This window comes from Prionailurus bengalensis, chromosome C1, assembly GCF_016509475.1.
Source record: "Prionailurus bengalensis isolate Pbe53 chromosome C1, Fcat_Pben_1.1_paternal_pri, whole genome shotgun sequence".
NCBI lineage: Eukaryota > Metazoa > Chordata > Mammalia > Carnivora > Felidae > Prionailurus > Prionailurus bengalensis.
This window is the reverse complement of record NC_057345.1, coordinates 53,964,782-53,987,049: the sequence shown is the minus strand read 5'-3', so window position 1 is coordinate 53,987,049 and position 22,268 is coordinate 53,964,782. Positions and strand designations below refer to the sequence as shown.

The 22,268-nt window shown below is 42.5% G+C and overlaps 1 protein-coding gene across 5 annotated transcripts in view; it reads right to left on the bottom strand.

The window, feature by feature from the left end:
• Positions 1 to 265: 265 nt before the first annotated feature.
• Positions 266 to 22,268, bottom strand: part of AK4 (adenylate kinase 4) — a 75,839-nt gene continuing 53,836 nt past the window's right edge. For all 5 annotated transcript variants that reach the window (XM_043575186.1, XM_043575187.1, XM_043575190.1 and 2 more), the window contains 3 exons: positions 11,894 to 12,066; positions 8,487 to 8,605; positions 266 to 6,082 (listed from right to left, as the gene is read on the bottom strand). In XM_043575186.1, coding sequence (XP_043431121.1) covers positions 5,968 to 6,082; positions 8,487 to 8,605; positions 11,894 to 12,066 — 407 coding nt within the window. In that variant the 3' untranslated portion in view covers positions 266 to 5,967. The remainder of the gene's footprint in view (positions 6,083 to 8,486; positions 8,606 to 11,893; positions 12,067 to 22,268) is intronic.

Sequence of the window (22,268 nt, the reverse complement as noted above, 5' to 3'; positions counted from 1 at the left end):
GTGCTTGAATGTAAACAAAGTGAGGCAACATGGTGTTGCAGAAAAGGAGACTGGGGATCATAATGCTTACGTTCATGATCTTGCTCTGCGACCAACTGTCACCTCATCCAGGCAACACTGTGTTCACTATTTTCCTCATCTGCAAATTGGAGATAACAATGTTGATAATGAAGCGGTCACAGAATAGCATAAATGTGAAGAGCTATGAAGATGTATACTCTCAAGTGTAAAAAGCAATACAAATGTTAAATTAATTCACTAGTTATAAGCAGGAAAAAAAACTTTATTTCTATCAAATTAAAAAGTAGGAATCAATCTTCAAGCAAGATAATCAAAATAGTCAATAACAATTAACAGTTAGGAGAGCATGTACAGATTAGACTACAGGTTTAGATACTCTGAATTAAGCACATACACCCAAATCAAGAAGGCTGACAACTTTCACTGAAGAAAAGCACTGACTCATCATAAACACACAACTTCTGGGAAACTGGAGCTGACTTTTCACAGGACAGTAAACCGAAGTGACAAGTTGTCATTGGCTTAAGAGAACAGATTTGAGCTTGAGAGGGGTCACAGTGAAACGCCATTGTAATGCAACAATTTCCCCAGAGATCTGTTCATCTCAAAAACAGGAATATATAAAAATCAGTAGTACAAATTCTCATAAAACTAGAAAAACCCTCTAAGCCCTAACACCTTGGAGCTTACATAAAGACTGAGTTTTTTTTTTTTCTTCCCTTTACCCTTCTCTAAATTAAATACAAAACAGTTTGTTTTTATTTAGCACATTTCTGACTTCACAGCCAAAGCTTTAAAATGAAGAAAGGTTTTATGAAATGGAATTAGACACACACCAACCCCAGGGAGAATCACAAGGTGCACTTGGTGTAACTTGCAAAAGTTACAGACAGGAAATCTTTATTTCCAGGAAGACACATGCTGTTTCCTGGAATAGCGTAATTATTACCCGGAAGGAATGCACATCCATGCCATCCAAGGGCTCTTGTCCCCTTGGAAATGTTTCACCATCTCTCCCTCCCTCTCCACACACACACACACACACACACACACACATATGCTCACTGATCAAATTGGGGGAATTTCCCTGAAGCATACAGAATAATGGCATTTATTTTGGCAAGAATTGTGCAATTTGTTAAAAGAAAGATAAGGTATGGCATTTATGAACAACTGTAATTATAGTATATCTCAACAGATGCAGGAAGTATATTTTTCTTCATAGTTGAAATACGGCTTCATGGGTTTCCCAACATCTGGCTCTTACACACTCTTCATCTAGAAACCAGACTGGATCAGTTATATGTGGAAAGGGATGATAACTTATGACTAGACCACACTCCCGTATTAAAAAAAAAAAAACAAAAACGAAACAAACAAACAAAAAAACAGGCTGCATTGCTAGGTTCTCCTTTTGAGACACCAAATAGACCAGGGAGTTACTAAAAATGCAAGGGAATTAGAAAGCAATTCATACTAAGAACACAACTTGGCCTTATGAATTGCCTCTCTGGCAAAATTAAATGCAGCAAAAAAAGATACTGTGTTTTAAATGAAAGGTAATAAATGAAATTCATCAGGTAGATATGAATGTCTCCCGAGATCCTGTAACTCAGCAGAGTGCAGATGAGATATATGCTCTCTGTATATACAGTGTGCAACTACCACCAAGACCCACTGAGTGCCCACTTCTTGCCTCAGCACCAGAGTGCCAAAAGCAAAGATTCCAAGTACAATCAAATAACACTGCTTTACCTATTAATTAGAATGGGGAACTCAAAGGAGGAAAAGGTACAAAAAAAGGCCCTTTTGGATTTCTTGATTAATCCCTATAGATACATGAAAATACAAACTTAAGTGAACAGAATGATTATAGTTTTTACACAGAGGCTAGATAACTAAAACATCTATTACGTTAGGGTAACTACTGCAGATTTAATTAGACAATGCACATAATGCACTTAGCATTAAGTACCAATAAACAGGAACTACTAGGAATGCCTATGCCTTAACATATTTGATATTTGTGGTCTTTATGACCTAAGCAGGACCCCCAGCAGGCTGGTAAGCTGTTTAAACTGCTAAACAGCTAAAGTCAAATACTGAAATCAGTTTAGTGAACTAAATTTTCTAACAGTCCTATTTATGGTTTAGCACAGGCACCCATCTATCTAAAACCATCCTGTCTCAACAACATTTTTAAGTGGTAGGTGGGCGAAGCCACAGCAGTAGCTCTTTCCAAGAATCCCCTTTATCCATTGGCTGTTACTACCTTTTTCCTTCCCTACCAAAGGGAGGGGCACACCCTGGGTAAAGCTGGAGCTCATCTGAGCTTGGCTGCTGGAGGGTGGTGGGGAGTGACCCTGGGCAGGGCGGATAACACAGGAAACCAATCTCCCCTGGTTTCCACCAGAATTGTGCATGACAAGCAGTGCCACATCAGATGGCACGCAAAGGTGTGAATGTAGCATTCAGGATCATGTTAATACGCAATGTGACATAGGCAAGATGGTATGCTGGGGGCTCCATCACCTGCCAGCACTTCAGGAAGGATGTTTATCATCAGGGCCTTATTTGGGGGTGGGAGTAAGGGAGTGATTTCTCCTGGTATCAGGGAAGAAAAGTGAGTAGCATCTAACTCCCAGAAGCCCAGATCTACAGGGAGCACTATAGTTGAAGGCGGCTGAAGTGTTAAGGTCTCTTAGGGGTACAATACCATGGATACCAAAAGCCTAGGTAGGTGAGGAACATGAAGGAACCTGACCCCTCCACAGATTAGCCTGGACCCAAGCCCAGCCTATTTCAACAGCCTTTCATTTTATAAGTGAGAAGTTAGGAAAGAAGATCAAAGGCTCAGATCTTCCTCTAGCAGCTCCCTTTGCTTAAGCAAAGCGGGGAGGGGGAGAACAGTCCCATATAGAGCTGAATGTCACTTCTGCTACTTTTGATGAGGCCACTTGGAAATACGAGCAAAATCAAGCAGGCTCAGCACCCTAGGTTGGTTGGGACAGGACACAGATAGTTAACATCCAGGAGCAAACTCAGGCTGCAGAATCAGGAAAACCTGGGTGTGAGTCCTGGCTGGACTGTCTGTTGGCAGCAAGAGCCTGGGCAAGATGCTTCACATCTCTGACCCTTGTCTTCCTTGTTCATAAACATGGCTTCATGCCTATCTCAAAGGATGCTTGAAAGATTAAATGAGTGTTTGCTAAGGTCCTAGAACTTTACCTATCGCCCAAAGGCCTTCAGTAAATGATACTTATTTTATGTCTGCCTTAGTGTTAAAGGATATTAAACACAGCAATGTCTCCAAGTTCTAAGTAAGTGGGAAGCCTGTTCAAACAATGAAAAGCAAAATTAATTCACAACTGGCTAAATCACAGAATATGTGGACCGGTAGGAATCTTATAGACACCCAAATTACTCTCTTTGCAGAACTGTGAAGGAACCGTATCTGTGGCAGTAGAAGAAAAACCAAGAAAAGATGTCCCTTTAGCTTTTATCAAAATATTTTCAAGAGAATTTTAATTTTTTACAAAATTACTGGAGAAAATGCTAGAGAGCTTGCTGAAGAAAATCTGAAATAGACTTTTTAGGCCACTGAACATGAAATAAGTATCATCTTTCAAAGACGCATGGAAAAGGTGTTTGTCTTTTTTATTGGTCTCACCAAGCACAGGGCCCTCACCAAGCACAGAAACAGCAAATGCTGTTGAGACACTGAGAGGCTCCCACACTGACTATAACTATCTATTCTGCTGGAGGAGAGGAGGGAAGGATTGAGAACTAGAGTATGGCATCAGGGACCAGCCATTTCCCATAACTCTCTCAAAAACTCCAAAGGGAGTCTGTTAAACAAAAAGAGAAGTAAAGGAAGAGTCATGTAGATTTTTCTACTTCCAAAAGGACACACACATTCCTCTCTTGAATTACCCATAAAACAACCTTAACTCTCTACTTTTCCTAGTATTAGAAATTGTCTCCATGGCAGTACTAGTCTAAATTGTGCAACTTTCTTCATATCAGGTTTGTTTTCTCCGTACCTGGTTCCCCAGGAAACCTGAGCTTTACCTACAGGTCTGATTTTCACCCTGTCCCCACCAACCGGCATTCAAACACGGCTCTTCTAAAGCACTAGAAGTCCATATCATGCACTGATGTTTCACAGACCTGAACTGGGCACCTCCATTGCATACACCCAAAAAGTAACATGGTGATTCAGAGAATGAGGAGGAGACCAGTCTATGTTTCCACTAAGGTAGTCAAAGAACATTCTCACGAAGGTATAGAGGAGAGGAACTGTCAAGAGCGGGGCAGTATTTGTTAAGGAAGATGCAACGATTACCATACAGAACACATCTGCCAGGGAATTGACTGGAGATTCTCCAGGACATCTTCAGAAAATAAACAATGCATTGCAACACCAGAGGCGTGCTGAAATAGGCTCCCTGCCCCCCCCCCCCTTCTCTTCAGTATGAGGAGTTAGAAGTCACTCTCAGGAATGGCAAAGAACCCTCCTTGGGGACAATCACGATGCATGAAGAGGGGTATTTATTTTTAAGGCAACAGGAATAAATTTCATTGTCCTTCCCAGAGGAGAGCCAGAATTACATTAGGTGGCCACCAAGTCTGGAAACCAGGCAAATCTTTAATAAATGGTTTATTGATATTACATTACAAAGAATGACAAAATTGTATCATCTATATTTCTAGACTTAATGGCCACCCCACAGAAAGCATCTTTGGAATAGAAAGAAAAAAAAATTAAGAATTTGTTTTCCCATAATCACAAAGCTGTCATACTCAGTCTGGGCACAGCTAGTGCAACATTTTCCTCAACACACAGGCTCCATTCCCTTTACCAACTATTTATAATATGTTTGGGTCACTCCCAGGAGAAAAACACTGTCAGCATCAATATTTAGCAGCATTTCAAAATACATTTTTTTTGTCTTGAATAAAAAGCTAAACTATTCTTTTAGTGCAGTAATTCCATATGGTCTTATTACTTCTATACACAAGATATGATTCTTTAACATGTATGTAGTATCTCCCATTTTTCTGAAGACTCCCAAAGACTTTGAGGATTTTATTTTTTCATGATAAAAGAAAAGAGCAGTGTCAACCCATGAGGGTCAGCCCAACAGCATAAGTAGACCCTCTGCAGAACTCAGTTCCTGCTGCAAGAAGCATCTGGACACCCTCCCCTCACTCTCGGCTCTTAGAAAGGAATCTGAGAGAGATAAAAGCAGTAACTATCTATTACTTCATAGTCTAGGAAGAGAGAAAACAGATGTACCAAAATACAGTCTAATAAAAATACTAGAAGCGAAATCCTTTCATTCCAGGATGTCTGAAAAAGGAGAGACTCTACAGAGCATGGAGGCAGAAAAAGGTATCACTCTGAACAGAAAAGCTAATTGTGGACAGTCACTCAAGGCCAGAGAAGTGACCACAGAGCAACTGGCTTCAATCGCACGGTCACCAGGAAGGGCACATACCAGAGAACTTGGGACAAGGCCGGGGCTACTGCCCTTGGCATTCTCAGGCCACCTGGTGCTGTGGTTCAATAGCCTTTGGGGGGCAGGGAGAACCAGAGGCCAACACCATCACATGTTAAAAGGCTACTATGGCAACAATGTGATGGTCAGAAATCAGCTAGAGTTTGGGTTATACACCCTTTGAAATCCAGCCTGTACTTGCTTTCTTGTGAAGGGCTTGAGACATGCAGAGACATCCTAGACATGTGTGGGTGACCCTTCATCAGAAAGGCAGAGAAGAGCCTCTTCATTAACTCTTTCTCCTCATTTTTTTTCATTTCAGTTCACCATTTAGACTAGAAAAGACGCTGCAAGCTATCCCCGCTAGCTTCTAATTTGGACACGGCACCAATACTACACATACAACTGAATGAATGACATCTTCCTGGTTCTTCATTGGGCGGGCTCAGTATGCTTCTTTGGACTGAATAGGTGTGATCTTGTTTGAGAAAAGCGTGTAAACATAGGGCCAGATTTTGTTAGTCTCCGTCCCAGAAAATTGGTGAAGCACTCCTCGGCTCCTGAAAAATAAAATCCAACACATAAACGCATTTTAGGTTCACTTTTTTAAAAAATGTTTATTTTTGAGACAGAGAGAGAGAGAGAGAGAGAGAGAGAGAGAGAAAGAGAGAAAGAATGCACAGGGGAGGGGCAGAGAGAGGGGAGACAGAGGACCCAAAGTAGGTTCTGCACTGACAACAGGAAGCCCAATGTGGGGCTCGAACTGACAAACTGTGAGATCATGACCTGAGCCGAAGTCAAAGTCAGATGCTTAACAAACTGAGCCACCCAGGTGACCCTTAGGTTTCTTTTTAACATGATATTAGGGCAGGTGAAGATCCTGGGTATAAAGCAAGCATGATCTCATGGTCTATCACACACACTGCTAAGTGCCAAAGCAGCCCCCGCAAATGTATCAACACCTGCACTTGGGGATACTTAAATAAGGCCACAGCTTTTACAGTTCTGGCATGCCTAGCATGATGCCACCTCTTCTTCTCCTATTTAAAACATATCAAAGAGGGGCGCCTGGGTGGCTCAGTCAGTTGAGTGTCTGACTCTTGATTTCGACTCAGGTCACGATCCCAGGATCGTGGGACTGAGCCGCGTTGACAGGCTCCACACTGAACATGCAGCCTGCTTAACATTCTCTCTTTCTCTCTCTCCTGCCCCTCTCTGTGGCTCGCATGTTCTTAAAAAAAACAAAAAAAGAGGGGCGCCTGGGTGGCTCAGTCGGTTAAGCATCCGACTTCGGCTCAGGTCATGATCTCATGGTCCATAAGTTTGAGCCCCATGTCAGGCTCTGTGCTGACAGCTCAGAGCCTGGAGCCCGTTTCAGATTCTGTGTCTCCCTCTCTCTCTGCCCCTCCCCTGTTCATGCTCTCTCTCTGTCTCAAAAATAAATAAACGTTAAAAAAAAGAAAAAAAAAAAAAAAAAAAAAAAGAAAACCATATCCAAGAATAACATTATATGGACAATACCAAATTTGCCTCAGTACACACTTTCAAAAAACAGATCACTGGGGCACCTGGGTGGCTCAGTCAGTTAAGCATCTGACTTCGGGTCAGGTCACGATCTCAAGGTTCCTGAGTTTGAGCCCCGTGTCCAGCTCTGTGCTGACAGCTCAGAGCCTGGAGCCTGCTTTGGATTCTGTGTCTCCCTCTCTCTCTACCCCTCCCCTCACTCTGTCTCTCTCTCCCTCAAAAATAAATAAACATTAAAAATTTTAAAACAAAACAAAACAGATCATTGACAAACTTTGGTACTATAAAACCCTTGTTACTTACAACAGATCACAAAACACAGGATAGATCACAGTAACATGATCAGGAACTTCTAATCTAAAGGCCTGCTAAATTATTTGGGAGCTGAAGGGTCAGAAATTGATTTATAGTGGAGGCTGTAGACAGCTGTCCTGAATGCAGTCTGCAAATGGGTTTTGTTTGGTTCGCACGCTGTTAAAAATGTTATCTGTTGCTAATAGTTTTAAAAATTGGGATTTACACACACACACACACACACACACACACACACACACACACACCCGCTCCCACATACACACAAAGCCAGATTTCTGCTTCTCCTGAGAAATAGGTATCACTAGCCACTCTGGGTCTGAGTGCCCCTGTGGTAATAATTGGCTGAACATCATAAAGCAGCTGTACAGTTCAACTGTCACTCACCTGCCCAGATTAACACAGCCGTACCAGGTTTGACACTCATTTCCAATACCTGCCTGGCCCCCGGAACCATATGAATCTGCCATCTGTACCTTAGAGTTTTAGCTTTTTTTTTCCTTTGGTTAAATTCCCTCCTAGATATAGCTAGTCAAGAGGTCCCTTCTAATCTTCCATCCAAATGACATACGTGGGAGTGTCAAAATATAAACCATTATTTCAGCTCCTTAAAAAGAAAGATGAATAGGGGCGCCTGGGTGGCGCAGTCGGTTAAGCGTCCGACTTCAGCCAGGTCACGATCTCGCGGTCAGGGAGTTCGAGCCCCGCGTCAGGCTCTGGGCTGATGGCTTGGGGCCTGGAGCCTGTTTCCGATTCTGTGTCTCCCTCTCTCTCTGCCCCTCCCCCGTTCATGCTCTGTCTCTCTCTGTCCCAAAAATAAATAAACGTTGAAAAAAAAATTAAAAAAAAAAAAAAGAAAGATGAATATAATTCTACACGTAATTTTACAACCAGACAGAGAGGATCAGGTTTCGGTCCTTGTATTACAAGAATTTCAGCACAAAAGAACTGGACTATATCTCCCATGTACAACCCCCAACATTTCACCTGACCTGCAGGGAGGAACTGGGCCTTTAGGATTTATCTAGCTTAAAGAAACACTACCCTACCTCAGTCCAGTGTCCTTCCCACTGGGCACCATACTGTTTTAATTGGCCCTCCACCATGAAAATGTTGAAGCACACTCACTTGTATAATTCAATGACTGGCTTTGCCACATCCTTGTACTGTCTTAGCCGGGCAGCAACTGCTTCAGGTTTATCATCCTCCTGCTGGACTAATGGTTCACCAGTAATGTCATCAATCCCCTACAAATACCAGAGAAACCAGTTAATACGGCCAATAGCTGGGCCATTCCATAGACGAAAAACTTTCCTATGCAAAACCCATGTATTCACCTTTGACACCTCCCACATGATGAATTAGGCCTGATGACAATGGTAATAGTGAACGTAGTTGAAAAAAAGAAATAACACTCTTAACAGTATGTTAACCTTATCCATTGAGAGCTGACATGAAATCGTTATTAACTTCTCAGATCTTTCTGAACATGTTACACTGCTACTGATAAATGATATTTTCAATTTATAGTTTAAAACTCCATGCTGCCTCCCCCAACAATAAACGACCTTTAGACACTATCACTCTGGCCCTCTAAATATTCCTAAAACAGCCTTGCTTTCTAAAGTTTGAGCTGTTAATAAGGAAAATAAATCATCTCAAAGAACCAGGTGGTTTACTTAGGAGAACACTGATCTAGGAGAAGGTATCTCTCTCCTACCTCTGCTAGCTTTCAAATCCTTTTCTGAGATTAATCTTACTCAGGCTATTTTACTAGATCACATAATGACTTGCCTAAAGGTAGATTAAATAGGCATGAATCATATACCCATGATAAACAAGAACAAACATTCCGAGAACTGAAAAGCTGCAATTCTAAGAACCTGATTTTTGACATATTTTAACCTTCTCAGGAAACATATCTACTTAAAAATGGCAACGTGCACATAAGAAGATCTTGCGTTCTGTGTCCACGGCTATTACCCACCAGGGGAGATAGTCACATGAAATAAATCTGTCAAAAGGCAGGCTAGAGCAGAACCAAAAGGTTCAGACAACTCAACTGGATAATCAGAAACCAGCTATAAATTTGAAACACACTAAAATTCCATTACAGCTCAGGGCCTTGGGTACATAATTTATGCTTATGATTTGTTGGTGAGCCCCATAATCATCACATGTATATTCCATGGCTGTTACCCTGACACAACAGGAGAGATGGGGGTGGGAGAAAGCTGTACATCACCTCTACTTTCATCTCCTTTACTTATGGTTGCAAAGCTCAGAAGTCATTTCTAGGACCTCAGAGCACCAGTGAATACAACAACTACTTCTAGAACGAGCAGAATGATGCTGGGGTGACAGCATCCCTCCTTCCAGGACAGCCTGGCCACAGTGGCTGGTAGAGGTATCCCAGACTAGCACTTCCACTGCTGACTTTGGGGGCAGCACTGTAATAACTGCAGGTGTTATTTTAGTATACCCAGTCTTTGGAAAGCAACTTAATATTAAAGGTTCTCAAACTTTAAGAGAATCTTTGGTTCAGCAGGGCTAGGAGGAGCTAAAATGTGAAGCATCTGTGTTGGACTTCAGTGCAGATTCAGAACCCTCTTTTCCCCTCCATCATTTTTCCCCCTCTACTAGCTTCTTGAAAAAGAAAGGAGGAAGGGACCTAATACAGGAATTCCAGAAGTATTTACTATATTTTTAAAAAGATTTCTGGGGCACTGGGGTAGCTCAATTAGTTAAGCACCGACTTCAGCTCAGGTCATGATCTCATGGTTCGTGGGTTCGAGCCCCTCATCAGGCTCTGTGCTGAGAGCTCCGAGCCTGGAGCCTGCTTTGGATTCTGTGTCTCCTCTCTCTGCCCCTCCCCAACTCATGCTCTTTCAAAAATAAACAAATGTGAAAAAGAAAAAAAAAGACTTCAAAAGGCAACTAGTTCATTTTGCCCAAATGAATAAGACTCACTGGAACTTTATCAATGGCGCTCATGAGCTGGGAAGGCATCCTTACCCTCTTGAAGATGGTTTTCTGTAGTAATTATTGACTCTATCGATATTCAGGTCTACCTATTCCATACACATTAATCCAATAAGATACAACTGTCACCTCTTTCACATTTGGAGGATTAAAAATAATACTATCTGCCTCCCCATAATTGGAGTTAAGAATCATATTGAACTAATTCCTATCATTACCAGAAAGAATAGTAATTCTTTAAATGAGTTCATTAACTTAAAAGGTTTCTTGGGGCACCTGGTAGCTCAGTTGGTTAGGCGTCTGATTCTTGATTTTGGCTCAGGTCATGATCTCACAGTTCATGAAATCGAGCCCCACGCTGGGCTCTATGCTGACAGCATGGAGCCAGCTTGGGATTCTCTCTCCCCCTCTCTCTCTCTGCCCCTTACCCACTGCACACACACTCTCTCTCAAAAATAAAATAAAAATTTTTAAAAATAAATTTCTTTAAACATGTACCTTTATACATGCTTATTTTATGTAAACATGCTGTTTTTTTGAACTTGCTATTCCCCTAGTCTTCCCCCTTTACATCCTTACTCCCATCTCTCCCATGACCCCACCCACTTTAACCCCAGTTCTTCATCCAGACCCAGTGTTAACCATTTATTCCTGGTCTTATGAAGCCAGAGAGCACTTATAAACACACACACAAACAGATATGTGTAAAGAAAGACAGTCACTGTTTTACAAAAATGGAATCATTGTGCTATTTGCTTTTCATATTCAGTAATACACCTGGAGGAAATGTTTCTTCAGGTCAAAGTATATAGCACAAAGTCTTTCTTTTTACTGACTACAAGACGTAGATATTCTCTAATTCATTTAATCATCCCCTGCAAATGAGCATTCATTTTTGTTTTCAGACTGTTTTGTTTTTCCCTAAAATCAACACTGGAATAAGCGTCACTGTGTACATGATCTTACCTGCTAGTGCTTTCATTTCCATAACCTATACTGCCAGTGGTGGGTTGAATGAAATAAAAATTTTAATGTAGGGGCGCCTGGGTGGCTCAGTCGGTTGAATGACGACTTCAGCTCAGGTCATGATCTCACAGCTTGTGAGTTCAAGCTCCACATCGGGCTCTGTACTGACAGCTCAGAGCCTGGAGCCTGCTTCGAATTCTGTGTCTCCCTTTCTCTCTGCCCCTCCCCCACTCACACTCTGTCTCTCTCTCTCTCTCTCTCTCTCTCTCTCTCTCTCTCTCTCTCTCTCAAAATAAACATTAAAAAAAAATTTTTAATGTACATTGCTAGATTGCTTTTTAAAAAGACTACAAATACTAGGTCTGATAAAGATGAGAGTATCATTTTTCTCAGATCCCCACCAGCAATAGATGTTATAAACTTGAATTTGCCTTCTTTGACCACTAGTGAATGAGAAATTTCAAATACATTTGGCCATGTAGATTTGTTCTTTTTTGAATCATCTATTCATATCCTTCCTATACTTTACAACCGAAATGCTGTGCCTCTTTCTTGTCAGTCTGTCAAAGGGCCCTGTATAGTCTTACATGCACATGAGGTGGATTGAAGTCCAGGTTATACACCCTTCCACTGGGAGGGTGAATCCAACGTCGGCTGAGACGGTCTTTGAGTGTTTCAAATGGAATGTTCAAAGTGATCACTAGATCCAGCTCGCAGATTCTGTCCAGGGCTTCAGCCTGTACTAATGTCCTAGGAAAACCTAAATGCCAAAAACAAAACATATCAAATGCAAGACATTTCCCAATTCCAATGAGTCAATGAAATATTTTCAGTGACAGAATAATCAAATCTATACATATGTCACCAAGAATGAAGTTTTTATCAGACATTTATGTCTACCTCCTTAAATTTAATGCTAGAAGAAAATAGGCTACTTTAAAACCCAGTTTTGGCATTTGGGACACTGAAAGATTAAGGGGTCACATGACACAAGCAGAGAGTATACTAAACTAAAAAAACACTAAACCAGTTCTAGCTTTGCTCTTAACTACTCATGTAACCCTAGGCAAGTTATATCACCTCCATTTCCTCTTCTGTTAAAGAAGTGAAGGAACAAAATTATATTTGTGTCCTTTTATAGCTTTAACAGCTGATAAGTATATTATTCATAGGCTATCCCCAAAATTATATATACATATACATGTATATATTTTTTTCTCCATTCCCCACTCTTACAAAACTCAACATGTGGTCTGCAATCTAGTATAGTAACCACAGAAATGAGAAAAAGCATTTAGGAATTTTATAGCAATTCCACAGTAATTTCAAGCCTAGTGAATCTAAAATTTATGGTTGAATTTGTGGTTTTCTTTTAATTTTTCTAGTAATTTGCTCTTGTCGTATTTGATAAAAGGATTGCTCTGCAGTAGACGGGGGGGGGGGGGGGGGGGGGGGGGGGGGGGGGGGGGGGGGAGGGGGGGCTACGAGAAACTGGAAGCTCCAGGCTTCCCTTGGAGCTTATTTTCTAATTTCTCCAATAAGGAAAATTATCCAACGGTCCCCATAGTGTCTAACCTGTGATGCTGTTTATTACAGAAGATGAAGTTACATCTTTTCCAAAAAGACACAAGAATAGAGAGCACCAAACCTGGGGCATGTGTTCAACTCTATTGTTATGACAGGGAAAGAAAAGGCAAGTTCAAACAGAAGTGGGAAAAAGCTTATCTTGCAGGGCAGATCTCAGTTCATTAGCTATCACATGGCTAACACAAGGTAATCACAGGCTCCCAGAAGAAACTGCCTTCACATTCTTGTATGCTGTCCTCCCATGACCCATTAATGCATTTGGACTGGCTTCAACAGAGAAATAGGTTATTTCTAATTTTTTTAAATGCTTATTTATTTTTGAGAGAGAAAGAGACAAAGTGAATGTAGGAGGGTCAGAGAGAAAGGGAGACAGAGCCTGCAGCAGGCTCCAGGCTCCAAGGTGTCAGCACAGAGCCTGACGTGGAGCTCAAACCCACGAGCCGTGAGATCATGACCTGAGCCAAAGTCAGATGCTTAACCAACTGAGCCACCCAGGCACCCCTAGAAATAGGTACTTCTAATCCTGCAGCCCAGGTGTTGCCTGAGCCAATAGCCCAGCATTGTCTCCCTCCTCCCAGAGTGACTCTCTGGCTAAGCATCCTCTTCACAAAAAAGGCACCCACACACTGGGAAACTATACAAGAAGTACGTTCATGGTGGTTTTCTTTGCAGTGGGAAGATGGGGGATTCCTTTCTACTCTTCTAGTTTCTCATTTTTTTTAATTGAGCATACAGTGCTTTCAGAATGGAAACAAAATTCTGCCCTTAAATAAAGAGCTGCTAAGTGGATTTTTTTCAAATCTCAATATAATTTGTTAGACCAAGTTACGATTACTTAACATTTAGGGAAATGAAAGGTCAAACTGTATCTGCCTAAGGTCAAGCACACTGTGGAGACGTGGCCTTAACACTGGCACACAGTGGGCAAACATTTCCATGTAACACTAGGGTAGCTGTCTTCTAGTCTTCTGTTCAGTGGCCATACTTATTTGACCAGTTGCCTTACTTTAAAATCCCAGTTTAATTCTGTGAAATTATAGGACTCTGTCAAGCTCTGTGAACTCATTATGTAATTTTTTCTTTCTGTTATGGAATGGCTTGACTGCTTACATATGAACTTATTAAGCGGCCTCTCTTTTGATTATTAAGTTCAAAAAGAAACTTAATTTTAGAATTGGGGCTTCACAGCAACTGGATGTATCCTGGAGCTTCAAATATATGATAACTACCAGGCAGATAATAACGTGATACTCTCTGGGTCACCAAGGAGCAAGATTTGGCCCCAAGTGGGCCCTCATGGCTCAATTCAATCTATGGCTACATAGGTTGGATGGTAGGCAAGGAGTCTCAGAAGAGTCCAGATAAAAACCATGCCTCCTTTACTTTTCCACCAAATTCCTTATTGAATACTACACATACCCTCAACCAGGTCCTTTTTTACATCTCCCTTTCTCCAACAGCTCACTCTAGGTCAGACTGGGGATGCTGCAGAGAGAACTTTGGTAGCAAACCTGGAGCCCCAGACTTAAGTCTATTAGTCAACTTTAGCCTAAGTTCCCCTACACTGTGCACCACAGTCTGCTTTAGAAGATGGGTTTCCTGAAATGGGATTTAAGATATGCCTTACTCCCTTTGTTATTCTCTGGCACTGTACCTGGGACATTCTAAACTGAAATTCCAACAAAGTGAGGGCAGTGAGCCTTCCCCAGAAGGGCACTCTTTCCCTGACTGCCAGGTCCTAGCTTTCCCTGCAGAGCTCACTCTTCATGAAGGCTCCAAAGTGACAACTGGAGGGGCGCCTGGGTGGCTCAGTCAGTGAAGCATCCAACTTCTGCTCAGGTCATAATGTCATGGTTCGTGGGCTCGAGCCCCATGTCGGGCTCTGTGCTGACAGCTCAGGAGTCTGGAGCCTGCTTTGGATTCTGTGTCTCCCTCTCTCTCTGCCCATCCCCTGCTCATGCTCTCTCCTCTCTCTCAAAAATAAAAATTTTTTTTCAAATTGACAACTGGAGTTAGATTTAGAGGCCTGCAGCCAAAACAACCCCAAGATCAATCTCTATGCTTTCCCCAAATCCTTTTTCAAGGAAAACTCATTTTCTAAATCAGTGGCTTCCAAAGGGACCCTTGCTAGAGTATGAAAAGAAAACAGAGCCTCTGTTGCATTGTTTTGTTCACTGTTTTTTCAGATTCTAGTTTGGAGAGTGCATTTTATAAGGTATATGGTAGTAAAACTGTATATGTACATAATTCACACATATCCATATACTGAAGATATAAAGTTAACATTTTTACTGAAAATTGTGCACAAAGAATTTTAGAAATCACTCCTCTGAGGACCTGAGTTCTCAGCCTCAGTCCCTGTCCTGGGGTTCTCAGCATCACTAGCCACTATCCTGACAATAAAACATTGTTCTTTATCCTTTGCATAAAATATAGAAACTGAGTATAGCGTCAACAAAGAATAGGAAGCTCTGAAAGAGAATACACAGTTCCTCCCACAAATAAAAGCTCAAATCTTATCGGCTAAAGTTTCTAGCCTAAAGACCAGTCTGTTCAACTCCCCCACAACTGTTTCTGAACTCTGGTGCCCTCTGGAGGAATGGGTGGAAAATGCAACTGTGTACCAAATAAACTCGAAACAGATTTCAAAAATGTTAGGTAGTGTCTACCTTCTAGGCTTTCACATTCAGACCCACTAATGACCAGAGAATCATTAATTCTTGTGGCTTAGAGGTCTTCTGTTAGGACAGTGGCTCCTATCATAGCCTCCCATCCTCAAAATGTGTTAAAGTTGAAAGAACCATGGAAAATACAGAAGCCTACGTAATGAAAGCTAAAATGTAAGAGTTATATTTTAAGATGCTAATGTTGTTGGAATGCAACCATTTTTATGGTTCAGAAGTACCAACAAGAGAAATAAGTCATTCCACAACTTTAATGGTTCTCCATCTGATGGGGCACATCAACATTATCAGGGAAGACTTACAAGGGGGGAAAAGAGCTTATGGGTACTCAGATTCCATATCATTCTTCCTAGAATGGATCATCTGGGAGCAGGAGCAGGACTTAGGTATTTTTTTAAAGTTACCTAGGTGACTCGGACTGGTTAAGAAACCACCAAACTTCTCAGTGACAGCAACAGTGTAAGTGCAAAACTAACTACTTGTATCTATCCCATTCGGGGGACGTTTCAACACCTCTTTTAAACAGGTACAAAAACACTTTGCAGAGAATCCTCTTTACCTCAGTTTCATGGCAAGAGGGGAACTGGGAAGGAAATTCCCAGAGACAAATCTTTCCAGATTCACTAAGCCCCTAACTCAAGCCACCTGTTTATGCTATTCCTGTCCAGGATCTTACCTGTAAAAAAAGTGGTGTGGCAAGGGAAAGTACAGTATAACAGAACAGTGGGCAAAGATCTGGATGCCAGCTGTGGTTTCAAAAGTGAGGAGAAGCTGCAGTAAGCCAGAAACCTCAGGGCTCAGCGGGACGTGTCTGGAACCAGACACACCTGGACTTCATTCCCAGTTCTCCCTAGCCAGAACTGCAAGAACATCCACCAGCTTTGTGTAATCTCTCTGGTCCTTAGTTTTCCCAGATATACAACAAGGGCGTATCAATTTGCTGGGGTCGCCATAACAAAGTACCACAGAACAGGTGGCTTGAACAACAGAGATTTAAGGTCTCATGGTCCTGGAGGCTAAAAGTCTGAGATCGAGGTGTCAGGTAGGGTTGGTTCCTTCTGAGGCCTCACTCGTTGGCTTGCAGATAGCTTCCTTCTTCCTGTGTCTCCCATAGGATTTTTCCTCTGTGTGTGCCTGTATCCTAACTTCCTCTTCTTATAAGGACACTACACTAGTCATTGCAGATTAGGGCCCACCCTCATGACCTCATTTAACTTAATTACCTCTCCAGTGACCTTATCTCCAAAAAAGAGTCAAATTATAAGGTACTAGGGGTCAGGACCTCCAACAGATGAATTTAAGGCGGCGGGGGCAGGGGACACAACTCAGTCCATAACAAAAGGTAATGCCTACTGCATGGCTGTTTTGAGGATTAAGAGAGACAATCTTTGTAGAATGTTTAAGATGTAAAGTGTTAGGCACAGAGTGAGCACGCAATAAATGGCCGCTGCTGCTCTAGGTAGAGCTCTCCTGGGAGCTCAACTGGTTTCCCAGTTCAGCATGAAGGAAAGGTCCTCATCCCCCAGCTGGCTTCTATTTCCTTTCCTGAGATTTGCTAGTTTGGGGAGTCACTGGTGCTCTGTGCTCTCTACCATAACTAGAGCCCAGCACCTCTAGTTATTAGCCTGCACAGACTGCACATTCTGGAACCCACCCATCAAAAGGGAGCTCGTGCCAGGCAAGCTCTGAACCTGGCACACCACCTACCTCGTTTTTTGAATAGTAAAGCACCTTAAGTCTACTTTCCTGATCCAGTTCAATACGTCATCATGATGAGCTCTGATCTGGGTGAAAGTGAAACTGGTAAATTCAGTGCAAAGTTTCAGCCTTAAGCTGCTGACAATACACGTGTACCTTGACGTGGCAACGGGACATTAAGTTCCAAGGAACTAATCCATTTGCAGCCTGCGTTAACTATAACACGGAATCCAAGTGAAGAAACATGATGGCCTGGGGCGCCTGGGTGGCTCAGTCGGGTAAGCTCAGGTCACGATCTTGTGGTTCGTGGGTTCAAGCCCCGCGTTGGGCTCTGTGCTGACAGCGCAAAGCCTGCTTAGGATTCTCTCTCTCCCTCTCTCTCTGCCCCTCCCCTGCTCCCATTCTCTTTCTCACACACACAAAAGTAAATAAATAAACGTGAAAAAGAAATGTGACAGCTGTGTAGTCTTTCTCGTTAAGTGAGTGCCTCATTTTGGGGAACATTCGCACAGACGAGGCAACTGTCAGTGGCTCCTGAGTCCATGTCCAATCAGCAAACACACCCTGTGTGCTTCCTATGTATTGTAGTCTGCTGTTCACAAAGCATTTATAGACATTTACTTCTCTCTTACTCTGCACATCGGCCCTATGAGGTGGGCAGAGCGGGAACAATCACCCTCCGTGTAACAGATGAAGCTGGCATTCAGTGAGGATCAGCAGCAGAACAGGATTGAGGACCAGGTCTCTGGTCTTGGAAGTGCCCCCTCTCTCTTACACTATGCTGTTCTTCCACAGGTATGAAAAATAATTGTTGAGAGAATCCTAAACGTCACTTCATCTATCTTACTTCCACCCCAAGAGCAGAGCATCCTGGTAGCATCCTCATCATCACGGCCACTATTTGCTGTGCCAGATAGATTTTATGCAGAAGGAAATCTGAAACTGTGCAGGGGCCTAAACGGCCTACTCTCGCTCCTGTTACGTCTCTCACCTAGCATCCCTGTCCGTCACCCCACGTCACCTGACATCCTTGCTGTTCTCAAACCAGTAAGTCCATTCCCACCTTGGACAAGTAGCTTATGTCCCCTCGGCGTGACACGCTCTTGCTGTAGGTATCTACGTGTGCCCTCGGCTCCTACAAGTCTTCGCTCAAAACATGCCTTGTCAGTGAGGACTTTTCTAACCATCCCGTTCAACTAAACCTGCGCCCCACCCACGGCACCCCTATTCACACCCGCCCCTCTTTTTTGGTTTTCTCTTCATAGATTTCAACATCTTTTATAGCACATGATCTACTTTATTTTGTAAGTGTTTCTACTCTCATTAGGATGTTACCTAAATGAGAGCAGAACCTTTAAAGCTGTTTACTGCTACATCTTCATGCCTAGAACAGTGCCTGGCACATAATAGGTGCTGAATAAATATTTGTTGAATCAATGAATAAATATTATCTGAAAAGTCACAATTATTCTGCAAGATGGGTATCATCCCCATTTTAAAGTTGTAAAAACTGAGGCTCAGAAAAGTTAAGTGACTTGCCCAAGACCACACATTTAAGAACCGAGTGCTGACTCCAGAATCACACATCACATACCACACGATGCTGCCTTCCTCCCACGGGGAAAAGCGCAGCCTGTGAGAAATACCTGCTCGTGACAGCTACAGTAGTCAATAGTCTACTATACAGTATACAGTATACAGCAGTCAGTATACAAAATGACTGGAGAAATCCAAATCCTGCGTGGCTTCGGGGTGCTGACATGACACAGACATGTCAGATTCTCTCCACACATACACAAATGTTCTGCACCTTGCTTTTTTCTTTTCATAGATCTTGGAGATTCTTTTCTATACATACGCATTGCTCTCTTGCTCTAATAACTGTGGAGTACTCCATGGTTTGGATGAACCACAATTTAACCAATTCCCTACTGACAGGCATTGAAGGTACACACGACATGAAGCACACTAGGGAAAAATATCTTAGCAGACAGAAATACAGGCTCCAGAGACACACTGCCTTGGTCTGAGGTGCAACTATGCCACCTGCTCACGTTGCGACCCTGGTTACCCACCTCTCTGCACCCATAAAGTGAGCCTGGTAATGCCCAATCCAGAAAGTTGTGAGGAACAAACAAATTTCTGTATGTAAATCCCAGCACAGTGGCCGGCACAGGGTGGGAGGAGGTGTGGCAAGTGGGGCAAAGAGCCAACACTGGGGGAAAATGAAGACCATGTGGGACCAGAGGTAAAAGGACAGACAGCAAGTCTGATAACAAGAAAGACATGACGGGTAAGTGTGAACCTTTATAAAAGTATGAAAGGAGCAGTGGGGAGACAGGATAGTGCCATCACCATCACCAAACACAGTATGTTCATATAAGAGAACAAGTCTCCTCAATAACAGGAGGTGTGACAGGAAGGTCACATGTGAAGGGGAGACCTAGGTTTACTTTAAGGCAGAAGGTAGGGTATTCTGCAGAGACAGAGTAGGTGTGAGGAGGAAGGTGGAGAAGGTTATAAGGAAAGAGAATCCCAGAGGGTACAGTGGAAAAGTAAAGATTTGGCGGGGGGGGGGGGAGGAAGAGGAGAATCAGTAATGGAGAAAGAGAAAAGGATAAAGAAGAAAAAAGGACACTGAGGGATGGCTTACCTTTCCCTTAATAACCAAGTATCACAGACATAAAAGACCCAGTTGGAAGTGACTAGCTTCAAATAGCGTAATTGTTAGGGCAGGTGTGGTGTCCTAATCTCTGAAGATGTCACAAAGGCCCTGGCAGTGGGCTGGGGCTCTCACAGAAGTTTGGGGTGCAGAGTCAAAAACCTGGGGGATCACAGGTCCTAGAGAGGGGCTCTGTGTCACCCTGGTTAGGCAGAAGGCAAAGGCTCCACAAAGTAAGGAGAGGCGGTTATCTGTCTACAAGACTCTTAAGATATGAATATTCTTCAGCTTACACATCCTAATGTAAAGCTTCAGGGCACACAATATGAAATGGTGTCCTAAAAGGCAGCATCCTTTGAAGTGATTTATATCAGTGTCTCAAGTTGGGCTGAACAAATCAAAGATGTAATTCTCACATCAATCAGCTGCCAAGAACAGACTGTCAGATAAGGTACAACCTGACCAGGACATTTTAAACCATTTTTAGCGAAGAGTCATTATCCAACCACATACATGTATTTTTTTAAGTGAACATATTGTCAGAGGATCACAATATGAAGACTGTGAAAACTATTTATCAACCAAGAGTGTCCCAGTATCAGGGCATGAGATGTTCACTTTAACTTTGGTGAGGAAACATGTGGGTATTTTGCTCTTTAGTTAACATCTGACATCCACTGATCCGTGTTCTCTTCCAAAGATCTACTCATGGTGTAAGATTTACTTCCTTGGTGTCTCAAATTGCAAGGATATTGGAATCTGAAAGGAAACAAATAATTAGCAGATGTATGGAATTTAAAGCATGATCCGTAAATCTTGTAATGGAAAATCTGCCTCTAAATAAGAATAGCCATTCTTGACATGAAAGTACTTAGATGCATGCATACATAAAGCATTCAAAAGTACATTCTAAGAGGTTATCTTCTAAGAGATTCAGACTAGACAGGCTATGGCTACACAGGTGGGCCCAAGAGAATTTGCCACTCTAGCTGTGGGTGCGTATTCTTTAAACATGCTTGCTTGTAGCCCCTGTTCCATGTGGAAGAGTCAGATTCCACAGAATAGTCAGATTTCATGTGGATTTGGTATTCTGGTAGGCAGGGATTACTGACCAAGTAGACTAAATGTACACTCTAATTCTGTCAACAGGTGGCAGCATGCATAATTCTTCAATTTAGAAAGAACTGCAATAAATTGTGGTGTACTTTTATTTTCACGAAAAGTAATCCTGAAACACATATTTTCTAAATGACTAACAAGCAGAATCCCAGTCTCCCTAGATAACCTAATCCAAGTGAATATATTCCATTAATTGTTGAGGAAACCAGAAAATCCAACAGGCAAAGCAAAATAATGAACACATTTAAGCCCGGAGAGCTTGCTTTCCTCCCTGTAATGACACATATGAGACTGCTCACTCCATCACGTGGTTTCTCACCAGGAGTACAGAAAACCTACCTCATGCTTCCATACTAAGCTGTCCCCTCTCCCTCGTAGCCTAGAAAAGCTACCATGTCCTGCTTAATCAAATAGCCAATCCATGTTGAAAGCTGAAATTTCATGCAGTTAAATTTCTCCCAAAATCCACCATGCTATATCACTAATTGTGGTGCCTACAGGTTATTTTTTAGACAGCCTCCCTCCCAAAAAAGATTCACCATGTGCAGGAAGATGTCGCTAAATCCCTGACGTGCCAGCCACCGGGCCTTGGCATCTGCTCCTCTCAGCCATGCCAAGAGCCTGAGGGAGGGCCGGTGAAGCAGGAGGTGCCACAGCAACAAGCTGAGACAGTGGAGGGGAATGGGGAACTAGGACACTTCTGTTTTTCTAATTTGTTGTGCATTCATTCCAGAGGAAGGGCAGAGAGCCAGAGTCCACCACCACATTCCCAGGCAGAAAAGCAAGCCCTCTGCTTGATGGAAATAGAAGCGCAGTTTTAAAGGGCAACTTCTAACAACCGCCTGGGGCTGGCAACGTATGAAAAGGCCACACAACACCAGGCCCCCTTCCTATGTGCATTAGGATCTGGGGCCAACACGGTTGCTTCTGACCAGCCATCTCTTCCCAGCTGTTGGGAAAGCAAGAACCAAGTTAAAAATATGTAAGCCATAATCCATCACAATTAATCACTGAATGATTAACTGAAGTTCAAAGCAGGTAGTTATTCTACCATAGTCTTCCTTAACACAGGGGCATTCAAACTATTCATACCACCAAGCAGAAGGCTCACTAGCAACTTAAAATTAATCACCGTCAAAACCTGCTCGATGAAGGCCTTTTCCGTCTTACATCTTATAACTACCTTATCTGTTTGCACAATATTTACTTGTA